Here is a 20,371-nt window from a genome sequence, read left to right as displayed (position 1 = left end):
CGTGGCTTTAGATAACAGGTAAAGGAAATCCTTACTGTTGAAAATCTGGTGTTCAAGGAATCCCCTCGTGGCCCCGGATTTGACCATCATTCCTCTTCTTTGTCAGAACTGATAGGTCAACCAACTGGGGAGGGGGGCTTTTCCCAAAGCCATGGTTCTGGGGTTAGGGGATTCCCCTGCAGACACATTTATGGAGTATGGTCTCTCATCCAGGTTGAAGCACTGCAATTACGGCAACGATTAACCGGCTTCATTTTTCTTCGAGGTCTGAGAGGAGATGAAGATGAATCTGAGGGGGAGGGGCTGTCTTGCCCTGTCCTCCTGTTTCTGAGGAGATCATCAGTGAGTTTGGCACGTACCACTCTTTGGATTCAATAAGAAACTGGATTGTATAACTTGCGGAGGAGAGTTGAATCCTGCTTTGTCAGGCTGAGATGAGCTATAAAATTAAGCAAAGGTTCCCCCTGGTGGCCATCCTGCAGTAGAGAATGACCCCTGATTTTGGCATGAAGACCTGGGGAGGACAGAAACAGCTGAGTGGGTTCTCCTGCCAACCCTTTGTCCAAAAAGGCACGCTCCCTTCAGGGATAAGCCTACATGTCCACTGTGGAAGGGCCTGATCTGGAGGGCCTATGCAGAAGCTGGACTCTGCCCTCTCTGATCATGGCTGGCAGGGAGGTATGGGCTGGCAAGTCAGTGTGGCATGTGGTCCAACGCCGCTTAAACCACCGCATTTTGTGAAGCTCCCTCAGACAGTTGTGACTGGCCTGGTTGCAGCAAGTGAAGCTGCTGTGGCAGGTGGTGGTGGCAATATCGAACTCCCTCGTGGACTCCTCAGGAGTTGTCCTCTCTGATGCCTCTGCTTTTCTGTTTGCACCTCAGGGGACACTCACATTGTCCTTTGAGGAAGGTTTGAGGCTCCGCATGATACACATATGCCTGGCTGTTTTAATTTTTGTGGTCTCAGAGGTAGTCTTTTTTGCCAGTGGCCCAATGAGGCAGCAAAATTGCAAGGGGAGGGGAGGGAGGGAGGGAGGGGGGGGTTTGAGAGAGAGAGAGAGAGAGAGAGAAGAAACCAGAAGGGAAGAAAAGATGAGAAAAAGAAGCAGCCTTAAAAAAAAAAGGTTAGAGACTCTTACAAGGAAAAGGATAGTAAGTTTTAGTGGAAAGAGAGGTTGTTGAGGAGATAGCCCAACAAGAGCTCTGTCCTAGGCGAAAGATGCAAATTGGAGAAAGGGACAAACTGGAGGAGGAGCCACAGATCACAGGTATGACACACAAAAGCAGTGTCGTATGATCCTTGCCTTTCTTGGGAGGTACCAGAACGTAATACATTCTTGGATGCCTTCTTCACACTAAAGAGGGAAGGCAGGAATTATTTGGGTGGGGCAGGGCCATTCCTTGCATCGTAATATTGGAAGATTTTAAACCTTGCCACCTGCCATATAAGCAGAGGAGTGAAGGTCTTCCTTACTGGCTTTCCTCACTGGAGTACAAACATTCAGACAGTTGGAATGTTCATGAACATTCTGTGCTATTATAATATCTCCTCCAATTGGTATTAGAAGTTTCACCATCACAAACAGTACAATTTAGATTAGCAAAGCTTTCACAACAGCAAAGTAATGTATTTCTAAACTTGTTAGATTAGAAAAAAAACTGGAACTGTGCAAGGCTTCAATTTTCTGACCACTGCACCCAGAAGCCACTTCCAACAGTATAAAGAATTTCTTTTGATGAATTTCTTTTTAGTTATTTTCCAATACTGAAGACACTCAATTCCTAGTTTCAATAGAATATAAGTCAAGAGCACGCCAAGCACGCGTTCTACTACAAAAACCTGCTAGTGAATACAAAAACCTGGCAGCAAACATAGAACCCTTCGTTATACCTACTTTGAAATACTGGGTCCCCTTTTCCTTTGCAATGGTGCCTTGTTCCAGCTTCTCATCAGTGTTCATCTCCCAGGACTCCTTAGCCTACGCAAAGAAAACAAGCTAATCAGCAGGGTGCTTTTTTGAAGACAAGAGCCCATGGAAAAATGACACAGAACAATATAGAAGCATAAATAGAGGAAGATCTGGCAAGTGTATACACACATCACCTTACTAACCCCATTGCTCAGCATAAAGGCGCACACACTGACAATGCGATGCAAGAAGATGTAAACAGCAAGCAAGGGATAACTTCCTTATTCCAACTTTAGTTAAGCCTTTAGGACCGGTAAATATGAGATAAATGTATACTGTTTCACTTCAGCTTCACCACCTGCATGCCAATGTAGCACACAGCAGTAGGATGGTTTAGCGTTTAGTGCCTTTCTATTCCCTGTTTTGTACCTTTTCCCTATTTCCCAAGTTTCTCTCCTGAATAGACTGTGCTAGGATGGTTTTACAGTTTCTAGATTAATCTGCAGCATGGATCCCTTGTTGTAGTCACTTCTGTGAAACTAATGCGCAGCTAGTTCCATGCAACACACATGCAACATATCATGTGTGTTGCATATCGTGCAACACACATGATATGCCCTTCTTTATGTTGTTCATCCCTGGGAGGAAAAACTGAAAAAAATGTGGTGTATATACATTTGGGGGGAAAATATCTAAATGCGCAAAACAGGAAGAAGAGGACATCTCTGGTGAAGGACAATGGCAATAGCCTTTATTGTATGCTCTATGTGTTTTGGAGTGTAAAATCCCTTCGTCAGGAGCAAAAAAGGAAGATATGTGAATTCCAAAGGACTGTAGCTTTCTCAGTCTCTTTGAGAAAAAAGCGAAAAGCAAAAAAGCTTTAGTTCTCTTCACACTTATGAAAGGTTTCTGCACTGCAGAAATCTTTTAAAAAAAATCTTATGAACTGGTTTTTAAAAGCAAGGTTTAAAAATATTTATTTATTTAATCAATTTCTTAGCCTCCTTTCAAGTCTTCCCAAGGCAACTTACAGCATAATACAACAAACATATTAATAAAATTATATTAATATAAACAATTTTAATAAAACTAGTTAAAATAAATCACGATTTTAAAATATTGATCACCAGCAAATACCATTAAAATTTTCAGTTAAAAGCCAGGGAGAACAGATGAGTTTTTAGTAGCCACAAATGGGGCCAACTGTATATCTCTCATGAGCAAATTGCACAGGGTAGGAACCACCACTGAGAAGGCCCTATCTCTAGTGCCTGCCTGCCAGCCTGACTAATCTTCATGGTGGGCCAGCAACCAGGGCTTCTGATTATCTTAAAACCTGCACACATTCCTACATGTCTAGGTGGTCCTTCAAATAACCTGAACGTGAAATATTTGGGGCTTTAAAGGTAAAATCCAGCATACTGAATAGGGCCTGGGAATACACTGGCAACCAATGCAGCTGGTACGGAATTGGTATAATATGATCTGACCGTCTAGCCCCCCAAAGGCCCCCCTACTGTCAAAGAATCCCCAGCTCATCACAACTTCTAGGACTGCCGCTCCCTTCTGTTCCTCATCCCATTATTATTCCCCCGAAACACATCTGGATTTTGAACTTAATCAGATCCTGAACTCAATAACCCTCAAACTACAGCCCCTCTGTACAATACTCCCTTTCTCCCATCTCACAAGAGATCCTCAATCCATCCATATTTAAGAAAGGACCCCAAAAGTTCTTATAGCAGGGGTTGGGCAACTGTGGGAGGTCCGGGGGCCGTTCTTGCCCCCCAGAGTCCCCCTGTAGGTCACATACTTTGGGGGGCACAGTCCACAGGGTGCCACCCAAAAAAATTAAAAGAAAGAAAGATTCAGCAACAAAGGACTCCATAGTGCTACAGAGAGCTACTGTTTGGTGCCCTGTAGTAGCTACAGGGCACCAAAACAGACAAGTTTAGCTTACAAATAAGCTAAATTTGGCCCTTTTGCTGCTACAGAAACCCTTTTCTGTAAAAATAAAAAATACATAGGGGGGCACCAGAGGCTGCTTTGTTTTGTACTTGTTTTTATTTATTTTTAATGTGTGTTTCATTGTTGTGACAATGAATTGTGATTCCCCCTGCCCTTAAGCGGCTTTGAAAAACATATTTTTTCAAAAAAAGAAGTAGGGTATAAGTAAATAACACAGGTTTCATGTGGCTAATTTTATCCTCAATCACTATGATAATGATACGCTACTAAAGATTTCAACAGTATTATCAAGATTAATTCAATATGCAGATATAGTAATAGTCCTTAACACTGTGGCCTGTTAGGCTAGAGACAAGACATTTCCTTCTCCCAGCCTATTTGAAGCTATTTGAAAAGAAGGATCATTACTTGTGGTATGCAAGTATTTTCCCAGCTACCAAAAATGAACACATACTTGAGTATATTTGGGTACAATAGTTTACTGCTCCACCTTCAACATCATGCTTGCAACTATAATTGCACAGCATACAAATATGAAGCAGCCAGGGAGGCAATCTGCCAACCCTGCTGTCCCAACCTGCTGCTTCTGCTTCACCAAGCTGGGCTGGGCCCCTCCTCCCCTCACAGAGGACGTTCCAACCATCTGCCCGTGATCAGGCAAGGAAGATGCCAGGGAGGCAAACTGCAAGAACTGTCTTTTCCACTAGCTGTTGCTTTGCTTATGATCTCTGGATGATTATTTACAACTTTCGCACCCACAGAGCTGTAAAAATCTGACTGCTGTCGCTCCCTCAGCTAGGAACACTATAAGGCTGTGAGATAGATGGGAACTAAGGGACAGGACTATTATTGGCATCTGCCTTTTAGCTGCTGAGAGTATTCACTAGATCAAGCTGTAACACCTCTGACTGAAAGCTACCTGGAGGAGGAGAGTTTCAATAGGTTCTGGGTGATTGTTGACAACTTTTCACCCTCAAGAGGTTTCACATCTGGTTGTGGTATGGTGTGTTTACTGGTGTGGTTGCTGATGGACAGATTGCTTGTTGGCAGAGTGTGTTTGGGTTGTGGAATATGTGTTTGAGGGGTATAGCTTCAGGATGTTATTGAGTGATGGTCATTGTGGGAGATGCAGATACAGATGTGAGATGCTGTTCCCTTCTCTGGTCCTTCCTCCAACTCCCCTCCCCCTCCCGCCTGGTAGTGCTGTTACTTATGCCAGGTCAGTTCATAAGAAGATCTTACTCATCCATTGAGTTACTTATGGATGATGAAGCCGAGACTTGGGTGGGTGTGCTGGGTGGAGTTGATCTGACTCAGCATTGCCCACCTGGGGACTCAGTGTTACATCAGCACAGGCTACAGGGTCGGGGGTGGGAGAGCGATGTTGCCATAACCCATTGGAGTTCCATTTCCCTCACCAGGAAACCCCACCATCTTGGGGCTGCCTTGCACCTGCAGATGCACCTGCATCTGGTATTGGGCCAAAGAGACAGATTGGGAATATTACTGGTGTACTGCCCACCAAGCTGCCCAGCAGCCGCCCTGACTGATGTGGTCTCTGGCTTGAAGCTGGAGGAACCCAGGACAGTGATCCTGAGGAACTTCAGTGTTCATGCCAAGACCACCTCTAATGGATTGGTTCAGGACTTCATACCCTCCATAGCAACAATGGGGCAGTTTCAAGTTATCACTGGCCCAACTCAAAGAACATATCCTCAATGTGGTATTTGCCCCAAGTTATGAGATGGATAGTCTGAAAATCGGGGGGGGGGGGGGATCCAAATAACTATGTTGTCATGGTTAGACTATACTCTGGTGAGGTTTGTACTCATAACTCCAGTTTCCCCTTGCAGGAATGGGGGTCCAATTCAGATGGTCCACCCCTGGAGACTAATGGAATCTGATTCATTCCTGAATGCTCTGGGGGAGTTTCAGTGGATAGAGCTGGCAATCCTGTCGAGGCCCTAGTCTCACTATGGAATGGTGAGGTGCAATCCCTCCTGAATGCCCTCTCCAGCACCATGATGTCAGTTTGGCTCCCTGGTATTCCAGAGAGCTGCAAGCAATGAAACAAGCTGGATGATGTACAGAGTGAAAATGGCGCAAGCTGACCAAACACGTATTAGAGCACATAACTGTGCCTATTGCGTGGCAGTCAGGGCAGCAAACGGGCTTATTTCGCTGCATCCCTTGCATCCTCAAGTCCAGCAGAGCTCTTCAGAGAGATCTGGGGTTTATTAACATCTACTCTGGTGAATGGAGGTTTAGATCCATTGGAAGCCTGCTATGCCCTTTTTGCAAAGCACTTTGAGGATAAAACTGTTCACCTCCAGAGTGACCTTGATGCTGTTATTGTGACAGATCAAGGTGTCCAACGCTGCAGCTAGCCCAGTTGTCTGGGATCAGTTTCAGTGGATGTGATCTGAGAATGTGGACAACATGCTTGAGTATGCATCTGACCATGTACTTACTTAGTCCTTGCCATCATGGCTGATTAAAGCTAGCTGAAGGGGTATGACCAGATGGGTCTAGGCTGTGGTAAATGCTTCTTAATGTGGCGGAGTGTTCCCTGCTTCCTTTAAAGATAAATCAATCCATCCTGGACGCAAAGGTTCTGGACAACTACTGTCCAGTTGGAAGTGTTCTTTTGGGATGATAAGTGTTCTTTTTGGATGATAAGTGTTCTTATCATCCAAAAGCACCTGTAGTTGCACCGTCACAACTCTTTCAACACTCCCCCCCCCCGGGGAGTCTTGAAAGAGTTGTGACGGTGCAACTACAGGTGCTTTTGGATGATACAGATTATTGAGACTCATTTCAGGACCATTTAAATAAACTCAAACAATTTTTAAAAATAAATTAGACAGCATAATTAAACAAGCTAACCCAATTATGCATAGTGCATTTTATGTCTGTAAAGTAAATTTAGATCAGCTAAGAAAATTAATACGGCATATTTCAATTTTGCCTTGCTCCCCCCCCCCCCCTTCAAGGCTTCAAGACGTTTGGAAATTTTAAATCTTTAGCACAGTTCTTTGCCGGAACGATTTCCTTGACTGTGCATCTCAAACTGCCCGAAGGAAGCAGACAGGAAAGAGAAATATGGCAAGGCCAACAGACGTTATGGGATATTAATACATGTCCCTAAAAGTTATTACTCCCTCCTTCACACACATACTTGTTATTGATTAATTAAAAGCAAAACCTCTCTTCATCCCCTTTTTATCAGAGGAATCCCTCCCATACATACCTTTTCAAAGCTTTTGAGTTTGATTTCATACTGTAGCTCTGCATCTGGAGGAATATGAAACTTCTGTTTTCCAGCACTTCCAAAACCATAGCTGTGAGACAAATGAGAAGCTTCTAAGAGCCAAATCAGCCCATCCCTTTTCACTCAAAAGAACGTCAGCCATGTAGTGGCATCACACCATTAACCACTCAACAAGGAATCTCCCAATCAATGAGTTTTAAGATGAAGGCTCCCAAGGACACACCCAATCCCCAAAGTTAGGCAATGGCAAGAACAGACTGTGCCTCATTCACTCAAGTAAGAGGTCTGGCAGGATCACTTCAAGACAGGGGGTATACCTGGGTTTGAGATACACCACAGACTCTTCCAACTTCTCCATTTTCTGCAGCGCTTTGTCCAAGCCTGGAGGAAGGTCATAGTTTTCTCCCTCTCCTATTTCAAACCGCAGCTCCCGTTTGTCAAAGACTGTGTCTCCATGCCAACCTTCTACCTCAACTGGTACAAAAAAGTAGCATATTTATATGGGATTACTGAGGTTGTGCATTATGAATCACTCTCAACACTCTAAGCACTGTATCAATACTAGCATTATGTCATTACCTAGCATGGTATGAGAGCAGATGGAGGTTATAGCATACTTCGCTGTAGTGGGCCGTGACACACCCAGGAAATCACAGTTATAAAATCATTAAGGTGCTAGACCAACATGCATTGGGAGAGTGAATTATCTTTTTGAAATACACAGAATCAGTATCAGATGCAAAAAGAAGCTAAATTCCAAACGTCCAAATGTGTGTCAGTAAGGAATCTTATTTTCCACATTATGGAGAACTGGTTATTGTGCCATTATGCTTGATAAATGGGAGTACATCCTATGGCCAATAGCAGACATCACTTGCATGTAAAAATTTCTACACGGGGGTTAAATCAGCAGTCCACGCAACTCCATGTCCTACTTCTGACAGCAGCGAAATAACAATGTTCCCCTGGAGTAAACCAGGGGCAATCAAGAAGAAATCAATCCTTTCGCACTCATTCACAATTTCTAGAATTTGTTCAGAGAAACTATGACTGCGCTGCTGCATCTTGGTTAATAGCAACTGATGGCCCAATTAAAAATAGACATGCTTTTCTGAACTCAGGATGATGACCTAGATAACATAAAAATAGGGATCACAGTGGATTCTTCATCTGCTATGGGAAGTCAGCTTCCTCACAGTCTTGTAACTCAAATGGCAAGCATGCATACCAGCCAAACTAATGCCAGTACAGCCATCAATGATGCCCCACCCCCATGCTTCTGGCAGGTTTCCCATCCTGGAATACTCCTCTCACTTCTTCCCTGCCACTGCCCCACCCACCCCCACTACCATGTCTAAGCCCTTCCTCACCAGCTGGGAAAAGTTAACCAAGCACCTTTTAGCAATATAAATAGCCCTCTTACTTGTATGGGTGCCCGAGATGGGAGGAGGAGGTATCGTTCCCTCCCTCCCTTCCTTTACAGCTCTGTATAAAATCAGAGGATCATTTGCTCCCCCTCACCTCTGCAATATACAGAAGACCAGGGGAAGGGGTTTATGACAGCCTAATCCTCTCCGTTCACACTGGGCTTCAAAAGAAAAGAGGAAGCAGTACAGCACCTGGCTCTCAGGCAACTTAACAAAGTAAAACGATAATTTATGTGGCTGGAGAGTGCTTGTTAGTCTTGCCCAGTGAAAGAGAAGGAGGCAAGAGGAGTGGCAGTTGCTGGGCAGGCAAGTCCGAGGCAGGCACCCACCTGAAGAATATAATGAGGGTCAATACTGACAGCTAAACTAGCATTCAGTTAGCTGGTATTCAGCTCTATCATTACAGGTGCCAGAAAGAACCTGCGGTGAGTTCTGTTTTTATACAGTTGTGACAGTAGGTTTTTCAGCTCCCTACCATTGTAATGCCTGAAAATAAAAATTAGTCCTGTCAGGATGAAAACTGGCACAGAGATCTTGGCTGGTGAGGGATATTATCTAGCCAAATCTGACGAAGGACACCTGAATTATAGCAGTTTCAACATTTGACTTTGAGATGCATGGCTCAAAGCAAATACAGACTTCCAGGGTGGGGCCTCTTCCAGAAAGAGAAACAGCAACTGCTAGCTGGACCAGACTGCTGCAGCCGACATCATTAGGTGGAGAAAGGGCAGGGCAGCACCGTGCGTGTAAAGACGTGCAGGCATGAAAGAATTCACAATGAATGTATTATCTCTGTCTCTATGCCCTATCTGTAAAATGTGTATATGTTTGACTATATAATCCATATTGTGATTGGTTGTAGAACGAGGTTTGGATCATCCTATAGTGATTTCAACTGTATGTATTCTAAGATCACTGCCATGGGTTCACCTGATTTGCAGTCTGTGATAAATCCACATCACAGAACTGTGGTAAGCTACTCTGTTTCAGCTTTATCACCACCCTTTGGGGGCAATTTGGAATAACAATGAACTAACTGTATGCCTCATACACTTCTTGGCTCACTAGACTACTATAGTGGACTATAGTTCACAAAAGCTTAAAGGTGCCAGAAGACTCTTGGTTGTTTTTGCTGCAATAGATAACTATGAAAATAATAAAAGCAGGGATAATATGGGGATAATAAGAAAAATAGCCTAGATTACCAGGCTGATGTAAAATTACTGAGTTAATATATGTTCAATGCTTTCAAAACCCTGAAGTGCAATGGTAGTTATTACAGAGTCGTAGTAAAGCTGAATTTTGCACCCCACACCAGGAGGGCTCATATAATTTCCTTTCAAAACAAAAAAAAGGAAAAACGTTATAGGACAAACACCAAAAATATTTGGTTTAAGAAAACAGTTTAGGCACTTACAAGTTACTCATGTTCCAAAAAGCATGAGAATCATAAACTAAGGTCTTAACGTCCATGACAAATATGCATTATTTTTTTTTTACTGTAATGGCCATATTTGGACCAAACACTAAGCCAACATTCTTCAGAATCCTGGCTTATCAATTCATGAGCAAGCATGCTCATGCATGCAGCCCGATTGCTCCAGCTTGGCTCCTCTTGTAATCAGGAGCTGCTAAACTACCCAAGCAGGAACCTAGCAGGGTGGAAAAGCTTAGAGTTACATCCCAACCTGAACCTGGCTTGTGCTTCTTCAACAAGCCCATATCTGGAAACCAACTTCAAACCCTGGCTTCAATTTCTAGCTTGTTAGAGGAGAGAAAATGCAGGAGTTCCAGTTCAGACATAACAGTAAGCGTTACCATCCTGCCAAATTCCTGCTAAGTTCAACTGCTCCTGCTTGCAAGACAAGCTAAGATGATGCACAGGCAGCATGCATCAGCCACTTACTTGTGAACAGTAAGCCAGGATTCTGAAGAATTCTGGCTTAAGTGTTTTGTGCAAATGTGACCATTGTGCCAACCTTGACATTCAGTTTGGCTTTTCACCTGTATCACATATGAATACAGTGGGTTCCACACAGGTAAATCTTGCAATGTATGATGGAGTGCTATTATTTTGCGGTCATTTTAAGCCAGCCTTCCCCACCCAAGTACTCTCCAGATGTTTTGGACTGCAGCTCCCATCTTCATTCACCACTGGCTCTGCTAGATGGGGCTGATGAGAACTGAAGCCCAAAACATCTGGAGGGCACCAGGTCAGGGAAGGCTGTTCCAAGCATACGTTCCTTTCATTTTATGGAGTGTTCCCACTTGGTTGTTGTATTCTGAGGAAAAGTAAATGGCGACCCTTCATTATTTTTCACACAATTCTTCACAGCCCACACCTCATCCTCTTCTATCTTCTAATATTTTCTCTTGCATCTCTGAATTAGTTTAGTTTAGCAACAAGAAAAGCCCCAAACAACTACTCCACAAGAGGTGTTGAGGTATGCATCTGTGCAGCTCTGGAAAACTAGAAGCTAACTAAAATACTTTGTTTTAGTTAGCTACTAAAACATTTAGTAGCTAACTAAAACATTTTGAAGTCCCTAACTCTTTGAAAAGCAAAATGGAGACATTGGGCTGGTGTATAGATGCAGTGCTGGCTCCTTACTAACTGCATTTAACTATTGGAGGCAACCTCAGGAACGTACAATCAGGAAAAATTCCACTCATCCTGCTTATGTGCAATTAAGCAGTTCACTGGCACCAACATTAACCATGGTCAAGGTTTCCTTTAATCCAGAATTTGATACCCATTTCAAAATGTGGGTTCAGGGAAACCCTAATTAGCCTTGCCCATAGTTAAGTGCTGACAACCTCATTAACTGCTGTTACATCAAACAGGGCATAGAGTCAAGCAACCTAGAAATTTCAAAAGGGGCAGACTTCTCTACAGAATTGCTGTGGGTGGCAATATAAGGCCTCCAATGTAATTAGTACTAGGGACATCCTATCCACCCCCACCCTTTTATAATGAGATAGAGAATGAAATTAGGGAGTGGGTAACTTCAATAACCCTCATAGAGACAAGGTAAAATGCATGTTCTGATCATGCCAAAGCAGTAACATTTCTAGATAGACTGTCCCCTAGAACATTTGGTTATGAAATCAACCAGAGCGGAGATGACCCTGGCCTTAAGCATACATGGCACCTAAGAGCTGGTGTGAACATATTCATGATCTGGAAATAGTGACCACAGCGCTATGACATTCAATTTCGTAAGTGGACAACAGACAAGGAAATTCAACACAGTCACATATAACGTCAAAAGAAAAACAAAACTTCTAAAAAATTATGGGATTGGTAAAAAGGAAGTTAAAAAAAAGGAAAGCAGGTGGGTCAAATCTCTCCAGAAGGTTTGGGAATTATTCAAAGCCACAATAATATAATTATTATGTTAATTATACATGTTAGCAAAGGTGAGTCACCAAAAAAAAGTTTTTGCTGTTATAAGCATCACAATTCTACTGCTTATAAAAATGACATTTGTTGAGCAAATAACTCGAACCCTGACATCCACAATCTTCCTGATGCGGTCTACAATTGTGCTAAATTTCAAACTGATCTGATACAAATTGCCACAGGTACAGCAAGTTAATTAGAGCTGAAAAATAACACATTTGTCTTTTTTACTTCAAAATGTGGCTTGGAATATCATATATTTCTCTCAAATGTTAGTGAAACCTACTGATAAATCTATGTTATTCAGGCTTGTTGAGGAGCTGTCCCTTTCACTGGTTTGGTGATGAGCAGTTCTGAAGAGCAGTTCAAAAGTTATTAAGGCGTTCCTGCCCAATGAAAGCTGACGGCAGCAACTGCTGCCAAAGCTATGCTGGACACGTTCAGTTTCATTCTGAAGCTAGAATGCTGCCAGTACTCCAAGGTTTGCAGAGGAATTCTACTACAGAGGCATTCTACTATGCTTGTACGTGCAAAACATATTATGGAATCTGAAAAAGCACATATATATATATATATATATATATATATATATATATATATGGAATCATAAAGCATATATTATGGAATCTGACCACACAAGGTGGGACAACATGTTAGTATATGGATTAGGATCCTAGCATGGGTGGGTGGGTGCAGAAACTCGAATCCTTTGTCTCCCCCCGCCCCCCCTTGCTATAGACCCAATCTGGATCACACACACCCCATGCCTCCAATTTACATTGCCAAAATAGCATCCAGTTATAAAGTAAATTTCAGGTATAGGGAAAAGGGTTAAAAACCCCTACCCACTCCTCAAGGATCCTGATCCATATGAAGTCCCATGAGATTACTTTTGAACAAAACCAAAACCTAGCTACAGCTTTAAAGTAACATGCAGTTTGACCTTCAGAGAATTTGGGAGGGATGTGGATGAAATGCACAGGTGGGAGGAGCAGAAGGATCCGGTCCTCATACCACCGTTCTGAAAGCAGAAATGCAGTGCAAGGGCCCTGATCCTTGGTCTTACTTTCTGTATGGTGGGAAAAGAACATGGAAGGATCGTGTCTCACACTTGGGGTATATCCACACCTTACACTCAACGTGCATTCACATTATGTACATTCATTAAAATGGTTGCGAGAATCTAGCCCTATTCAGTCATTCTCATTGTGTGTAAACTTTAAAACATGAGGAAAGGGAGCAAGGATAAGCTTGCTAGCTCCTCCCCCTCCTTCACCATTCTCATCGCTTTCTAGGTATGCAGGGCAACTTTCTACAAAGGAGAGCCTCCTCTATTAGTGGAAGTTCTTCCTGAGATTTAGAATCCTGATTCTTGAAACGAAATCATGATCACCATTAGTTAAATATTTATAATCCCATTTACCATATACGTACACTTGCAAGCAAGCAGATTCAAATACATTGGGGAGAGGGTAGCATTGCCAATACTGTAATTATCTATTTCCGTTTCAAAACAAAGGGAAATCCAATGATAAAAAAATCTGCTGGTTGAAGACTAGAGTTAAGGGGTGAACTGCACATGAGGTTCAGTGTAAGTAATTGTAAAGTGATGTACTTTCAAGCAAAGCATCCTAATTTCATATATACACTGATGGGGTCTGTGCTAGAGGTTACTGATCAGAAAAGAGATCTTGGGATTGTGTGCAGCAGCTGTGAAAAGGGCCACATCTCACAAAAGGTATTGTAGAACTGGAAAAGGTGTAGAAAAGTAAAACCGAAGTAATCAGGGAGCTGGAACAACACCCTTATGAGGAAAGGTTACAATGTTTGGGACTTTTTAGTTTAGAAGAAAGGTACTTAAGTGGGGCACACAGTGGAGTATAAAACAATGCATGTTTTTCCCCTCTCACAAAATACTAGAACCTGTGGTCATCCAATGAAGCTAAATGGCAAGAGATTCTGGACAGATAAATACTTCTTCACACAGCATATAGTTAAACCATGGAGTTCGCTACCACAAGATGGCCACCAACTTAAATGGCTTTAAAAGGGGATTAGACAAATTCATGGAGGCAACCTATGATTACTAGTGATGGTGGTTATATATTTCCAGAATCAGAGGCAGTGTTATTCAGAAACAACAGCAGAAGAGGGCTATTGCCCACATGTTCTCCTTGTGAGCTTCCCATAGGCATCTGGCTGGTCACAGTGGGAAACAGGATTCTGGATTTGATCTGATCCAGCAAGGTTCTTCTTATGCTTTTAAGGAGGGAGTGGAGTTTGTCCCAGGGAGGGGCTGTGGTTAGGGACTGTGCAATCCTGCATTGCACCTGGAGTTACATCAGCACCAGCCCACTAGGATCCAGATACATATTCAACCCAATCTAACATCTTCCTAGTGATAGTCTTGACAGTTCTTCACAGTTCTTTGGATACTTACTCTCGACAAGAGCTCCCTCATTAGGTTTGGAGTAGCCTTCTCCCTTCTTACGGATTCTTCGAATTATTCCACCATCTTCATCATCTGTGAGGTCTTTCCCCTTGAACTCAAACAGCTCAATCTAAAGGAAAGAACAATAGACATTTGCATTTAATCCTTACAAAACCATGATACAATTCTGGAGAGCTGACTTTACTCCAAAATAGCAGGAAGAAGTGTAGCATTAACTGAAGATGTACCCTTCCTAAGGGTGCAATCCTATGCATGTTTAGGCAGAAAAAAGACATATATCCTGGTGCATTCTGGGAGTTGTAGGCCTTTTTTCTGTTTAAACATGCATAGGATTGTGCCTTAAAGATCTTTTCTAAAATTCAAATAACCACCCATTAAAACTTAAAAGAAAAAAGGACTTTTCAATTTTAAACAGACAATTTGAACTCTTAGAATGCCAAACCAAGTTAAAACAAAAAATGAATAAGGAAAACATTAATTACAGTTAATTACAGAAAAACTATTTCCATTGAAACAGTACCACAGGAGTAGTATTCAGGCAATACAATATTGGACCTAAGAAAATGCTCCTTCTCCCATATGAGTTTCCCTCTACCACTAAATACTAAGGCCATCAACTAAGGCTCTGCTTCAGGTGCCAGAAAGACAGATTTTTATTCATATAATTTTATTTTATTTGTTACATTTGAATCCTGCCTTTACACCAAATAATGCTTAAGGTGGCTAATGGATACACATAGGGTACAATAATACAAATAATAAAATATAAAACACAATACTATAAAACAGCAATAAAATGCAAAGTAAAAAACATGAGAACAAGGCAGATAAACATCCATAAAATCAATAAACACAACCAGTCTAAACCAGTAATAGATTTACAGTGTACAATTAGAGGCACCCAACCCAAGCACCCTCTGGATTCAGTCTTCATGGAAACAAATAGAGACCCAGCCAATGTAGATGAATAGCTTACAGCATGGTAGGCTTTATTCACACGGTTGTCTGCATTACTACCAACATGATGTAATTGTCAGCACTGGTGCAAATTCTCCCGCCACTTGAGAGCACTTGCACTAATGAAAGTGGTGGCCATTGTTGTTGCTGCACTTCCCCCCACATGTGCCATATCTGTTTCCCTCCTCTCCCCACCCACTGTGTTTGTCTCCCTCCCCTCCCCTCGCCCGCTGTGTCTACAAGGCATTCAAGCTCCCTGAAGAGCTGCATCACCTGGTAAAGAGGCCAGCACGGCTCTTTAAAGATGTGGCCATGCCCAAATGCCTGGCTGAAGGGGTCATTCCTCAGAGCCAGGCATTATGGGAGGGAGTGTCCCCAGATATCACAAAGGAAGGGAGCACAGTAGCAGCAGGTCCTCCTGGCAGGGTGTGTGGTGTGTGTGAACATGCAGTTGGTCACTCCTCCCACTTCACCTCGCTTCATAGGAGGACTGGCCCTGGTAATTGTTTCCTGTCTCACATTTTTATGTGCAGTAAAGATTGGGGTAAAGCTTCACCACATTTATCTTGTGTTGTAATCTGAATTAGAAAAGTGTGAACGACATTTTTAAATGGGGAAATTATTTCCCCAAGTTACAGTTTCATGGGTAAAATCTTCTTTTAAGGAAAGTGTTGCCTTCCTGCCTTTTTCTCCATTGGGGGTGGGGGGATGTCACAATTCAAAGTAATTCCATACTTTGGAATTCTCTATTGCCAGTTCCGGTCAGCACAAGCAGCAGCAGATTTCATGGCTCCTCGGTTTGTTTGTTTTAATTTTAATTGTTTTAAATTGTCACGTGTTTTAAGTTTTAATTTGCCAGTTTAAACCTCTATTATTGTAGTGCATGCCAGGCAACTGTAATGTTTTGGCTGCCCTAAGGTTTAATCTGTTCATTTTTTTCCAGCTGTGAGGAGGCAGCGCGAGAGCTCTCAGTGTTTGGACTATGTTTTGAATTCTTCTGATAAAGTCCTTACATACACACACAAGCCGTAGAGGCATATGTGAACGCCTGCCTCATTGCTTTGCCAATTTTGCTGACTTCTGTAAGCATTTATCAAGTGGAGGAGTTTGCGGAGTGGTGCTACCTGATTCTTCTACCCTCTGTTTGCAATGTGTAGTAAGAAAAAGAGGCAGAGAGTCCAACTAGAGTCTCCAACTTTCCCTGTTTCAAAACAATCTAAAATTGATAGCTTCATGTTTGGTGGCTCTGATACCCCAGGAGGACTCCCAATCCTTACTACTAATCGTTATTTAATCCTGGCCTCCCCTTTGGGGGAAAATGATGAGTCCCAGGAAGGAAAAATTGAGGAGTCCCAGGAATGGAGAAATATGGAGAAGCAGGCAACTACCAGGCTGAAGCCTAAAGATGTGAACATGGCAATTATTGATACCATGGCAGAGCAGTGTTTGTTAATTTTTGAAACTCTAATTTATGTTTTTGGGACAATCGGAGCTATAAATGTTAAACTAACCCCTATCACTGGATATACAAAGCAACTTGATGAGATTATACAACTTCTCAAGGATCAGGATACCAGAACAAGAAGTGAATCCAAAAGTAAATCAGAAAGACATGACACTTCCAGTTTTACAACCTATTCAGGCTTTGGTTCCTTCAACTGTATTCCAACATTCGAATTCCTTGAACCTTGCAGACTGTGGAGAACTTGCAGAACTGAAGAATTGGGACTTTAAGGGGAACTTAATTTTAGTCACAGACCAGGTGGCCTTTGAAATATCACCATTATCAAATGGGGTTCTGCCAAGTTGGTGGGGGAAAAACAGAGTTGTATATAATCTTAATGCATTGTTGAACTTAAGAATTCATATAAGAAATATTAGATCTGTACACACGCTTCCAGGCTCTCTGTATTTACAGAGATGTATAATAACTTTCAACTCACCAATGTTGGTTAAAGAAATCTTTGCTGCGAGGCTCCAACTGGGTAAATATGGAGTAAGGGCTAGAAGGGTCTTTAAAACTTCTTCATTAACACCACTATTTAAGCAGATATCCAGAAGGAAACCCATAGATCAGTATGCCCCAGAAGCAAGTAGACTACACAATGTTTTAGAGCAGTCTAACACTGAAATGCTCATTGATTTTACAACTCAGGAGACGGATGTTGGGACCATTGACATACAGTCCACTGATCAGGGCCTACAGAGAACAAACTGTAGGACTCTATGTCCTTCTAGTCCCCCACTCAAAAATGATATTTTGTTAGACACTGAAATTCTCTTAACCAATACTGCAATTAATTCTAATATTGACAACTTTCAGTTGATACCGCAAAAAACCCAGAAAACAGTGGTGGCTGAAATTAACACCACAGTAGTCCCAATAGCAAATAATTCTCAAAGGAAACACATGATCCAGAACTCCACTTTCCACTTAAATGGTGCCGCGCAGCTTGACCCCTCAATAGATCAAATTACATCAGATTGTTCCTCCTGACAAAATAAAGCTTTGGGGAGTTCACTTAAGTGTGTCTCCTGGAACATCTCTGGATGTTCTAATAAAAGGGCAGATGATTCATTCAGAAGGTACCTTAGATCTTTTGATATCATATTCCTACAGGAAACATGGTGCACGGGGGAAATTCTTTTGAGTGATTACAAAACCTATGAAGTCCCTGCAAGCAACTCCAGAGGCATGGGATGCCCGTGGGGGGGGGGGGGAGAATTAGCCTGCTATATATCAACTTCATTGAAAGAGAAAAGCTATCTCATCAGTAATTTGCAGTCCTGGGCTTTGGCTATTATTATTATTATTAAATTTATTAATCGCCCATCTGGCTGGTCACCCAGCCACTCTGGGCGATGTACAACATACAATAAAACAGTTTAAAACAATATAATTCTACAATAAAAACATTTTCTAAAATACCCTAACCCACCCCAAATGCCTGCCTGAACAACCACGTTTTTAATGCACGACGGAAGCTCATTAAAGAGCTATATTTTTCAAAATTAATTCAACACCATATATCATGGTAAATGTATATATTCCTCCTTGAAAATCAACTCATCACAGCAAGAATGTTTAGGAAAGCCTTACAGATTATATACTTGGCCTGCAGACCCAACTATCTGAAGCTCACTTGATATTAGTTGATTTTAATGCCCGGATTGGCCCAAACTGGAATGCAACAGAGCCAGTCTCCTATTTTTCCCTGGATGACTTCCCACTGACAGAGGATAGACAGTCAAAGGATCACACAATTAACACCCAAGGGAAGCTGTTTATTCAAATGATCTTTCAATCTGGACTTCTCATTCTGAATGGCTCTCTGTCAGAGGATTTGACAGGGGAATTTACCTTTATCAACCATCTTGGGGCTAGCGTAGTTGATTATATTGCAGTCCCCCCAGCTGTGTTTGGGCTGATTACACTCTTTAGAGTAGATTCATATCCATGTAGTGATCACCAACCACTGATTGTCCAGTTGTAATGTCTTAAAAATGCCCGGGCAAATCAAGAAAATAGGCTCCCAGTCCCAAGCACGAGGGTTGCAACATACCGTCGTAAATGGGCAAATGTGAATTTAAATGCTTTGGAATGCTTATGGCATTCTGAGAACGTACAACTCTTGCTGAATACCCTGTCCTCTTCCAAAGAGACGGAAGTAGTACTAGAATGTTATGCCCAGATTATAGCAGCAGTCGAACCTCTCTTATTTTGGAAAGGCCAGTCAAAGAACCAGAGGCCAAAAGAGGGCAATCCATGGTTTGACGAGGACTGTAGGACACTTAAGCAGGAAATTAAAAGACAACATAAATTCCTAAGAGACAGAGGTATAGTCCTTTTACCACAGTCCTATTTGGCACTGCATAAATTATATAAAAATACAATTAAAGAAAAAAAGCAAGAGCATGCCAGGTTGCAATGGGTGGAACTAGCATCAGCATTCGAAAGAAATGATAGACCTAGATTTTGGCACCTTACTTCAGATTTAAGATACTCTGGGACTCCATCCATTGACTCTGTTATTACGACACATGAATGGGAACGACACTTCCATTCCTTCTTTTATGATGAGATGGCCTGTCTTCCCCCATTGCAGGAGGAAGACCCGGAATCACATAGTTGGCCCCCAGTCACCTGTGAGGAAATAGCTATGCTGATACAGAAGTTGACGCACGGAAAGGCCCCCGGAAGGAGTGGCATTTCATCAGATTTCTTGACTGATTATCCGCATTGGTGGATCCCAATGTTAGCAACCTTATTTACACTTATTGATAGAACTGGGAAATTTCCCCAAGATTGGGCAGTGGCTATTGTAGTGCCTATTTATAAAAAAGGCAATCGGTCAGACCCTAAGAATTATCGCCCTATAAGTCTACTGGATGTTATCATAGAATCATAGAATAGTAGGGTTGGAAGGGGCCTACAAGGCCATCGAGTCCAACCCCCAGTTATAAGTTACTTACAACTTATAAGTAAGTTGTATGCAAGACATCTTTTAGATAAGCTGGAAAATTGGGTGCTTGGGGAGAATTTCCTAGCTGAAGACCACCAGGCTTCCAATATGGCAGATCTACAGTAGACCATTGTTTTCTACTAAAATATTTGGCTGGGAAATATACATCTCCCCCTTATCACTCACTTTTTGCTGCATTTGTAGACCTTCGAGCAGCCTTTGATTCTATATCTAGACCCCGCCTTTGGCAAAAGCTTACATTTTTAATATGGATCATAAATTGCTCAGGAGAATAAAGGGGCTGTATGAGAATTCTATCTTGTGTGTGAGTGTTTTCAGGTGATCTTTCAGACCCCATTATTGTTAACAAAGGAGTGTGCCAGGGATGTTTGCTTGCACCTCTTTTATTCAATCTATATCTTAAGTAGTAGTTCCCTACTTATCTAGTCCAGACTTCTTCCCACCTCTTTTAAAGGACAGGAGTATTTCAGTGTTATTATATGCGGATGATGCTGTTCTC

The 20,371-nt window shown here is 42.2% G+C and overlaps 1 protein-coding gene across 8 annotated transcripts in view; it reads right to left on the bottom strand.

The window, feature by feature from the left end:
* The window catches only part of FKBP4 (FKBP prolyl isomerase 4), an 84,896-nt gene that overhangs the window by 31,831 nt on the left and 32,694 nt on the right, over nt 1-20,371 (bottom strand). For all 8 annotated transcript variants that reach the window (XR_014792514.1, XR_014792515.1, XR_014792516.1 and 5 more), the window contains exons 4-7: nt 14,420-14,540; nt 7,467-7,623; nt 7,129-7,219; nt 1,896-1,979 (exon numbers count right to left, since the gene is read on the bottom strand). Coding sequence is in view for 2 of the 8 variants with exons in the window: in XM_084859957.1 (XP_084716083.1) it covers nt 1,896-1,979; nt 7,129-7,219; nt 7,467-7,623; nt 14,420-14,540 (453 nt within the window). In the remaining 6 variants the exon portion in view is untranslated. The remainder of the gene's footprint in view (nt 1-1,895; nt 1,980-7,128; nt 7,220-7,466; nt 7,624-14,419; nt 14,541-20,371) is intronic.

Source organism: Heloderma suspectum, chromosome 5, assembly GCF_057233095.1.
Source record: "Heloderma suspectum isolate Gila_16-S chromosome 5, 16-S_ref, whole genome shotgun sequence".
Taxonomy (NCBI): domain Eukaryota; kingdom Metazoa; phylum Chordata; class Lepidosauria; order Squamata; family Helodermatidae; genus Heloderma; species Heloderma suspectum.
Note: the sequence above shows the minus strand (reverse complement) of the source record. Positions and strands in the feature narration are given on the sequence as shown.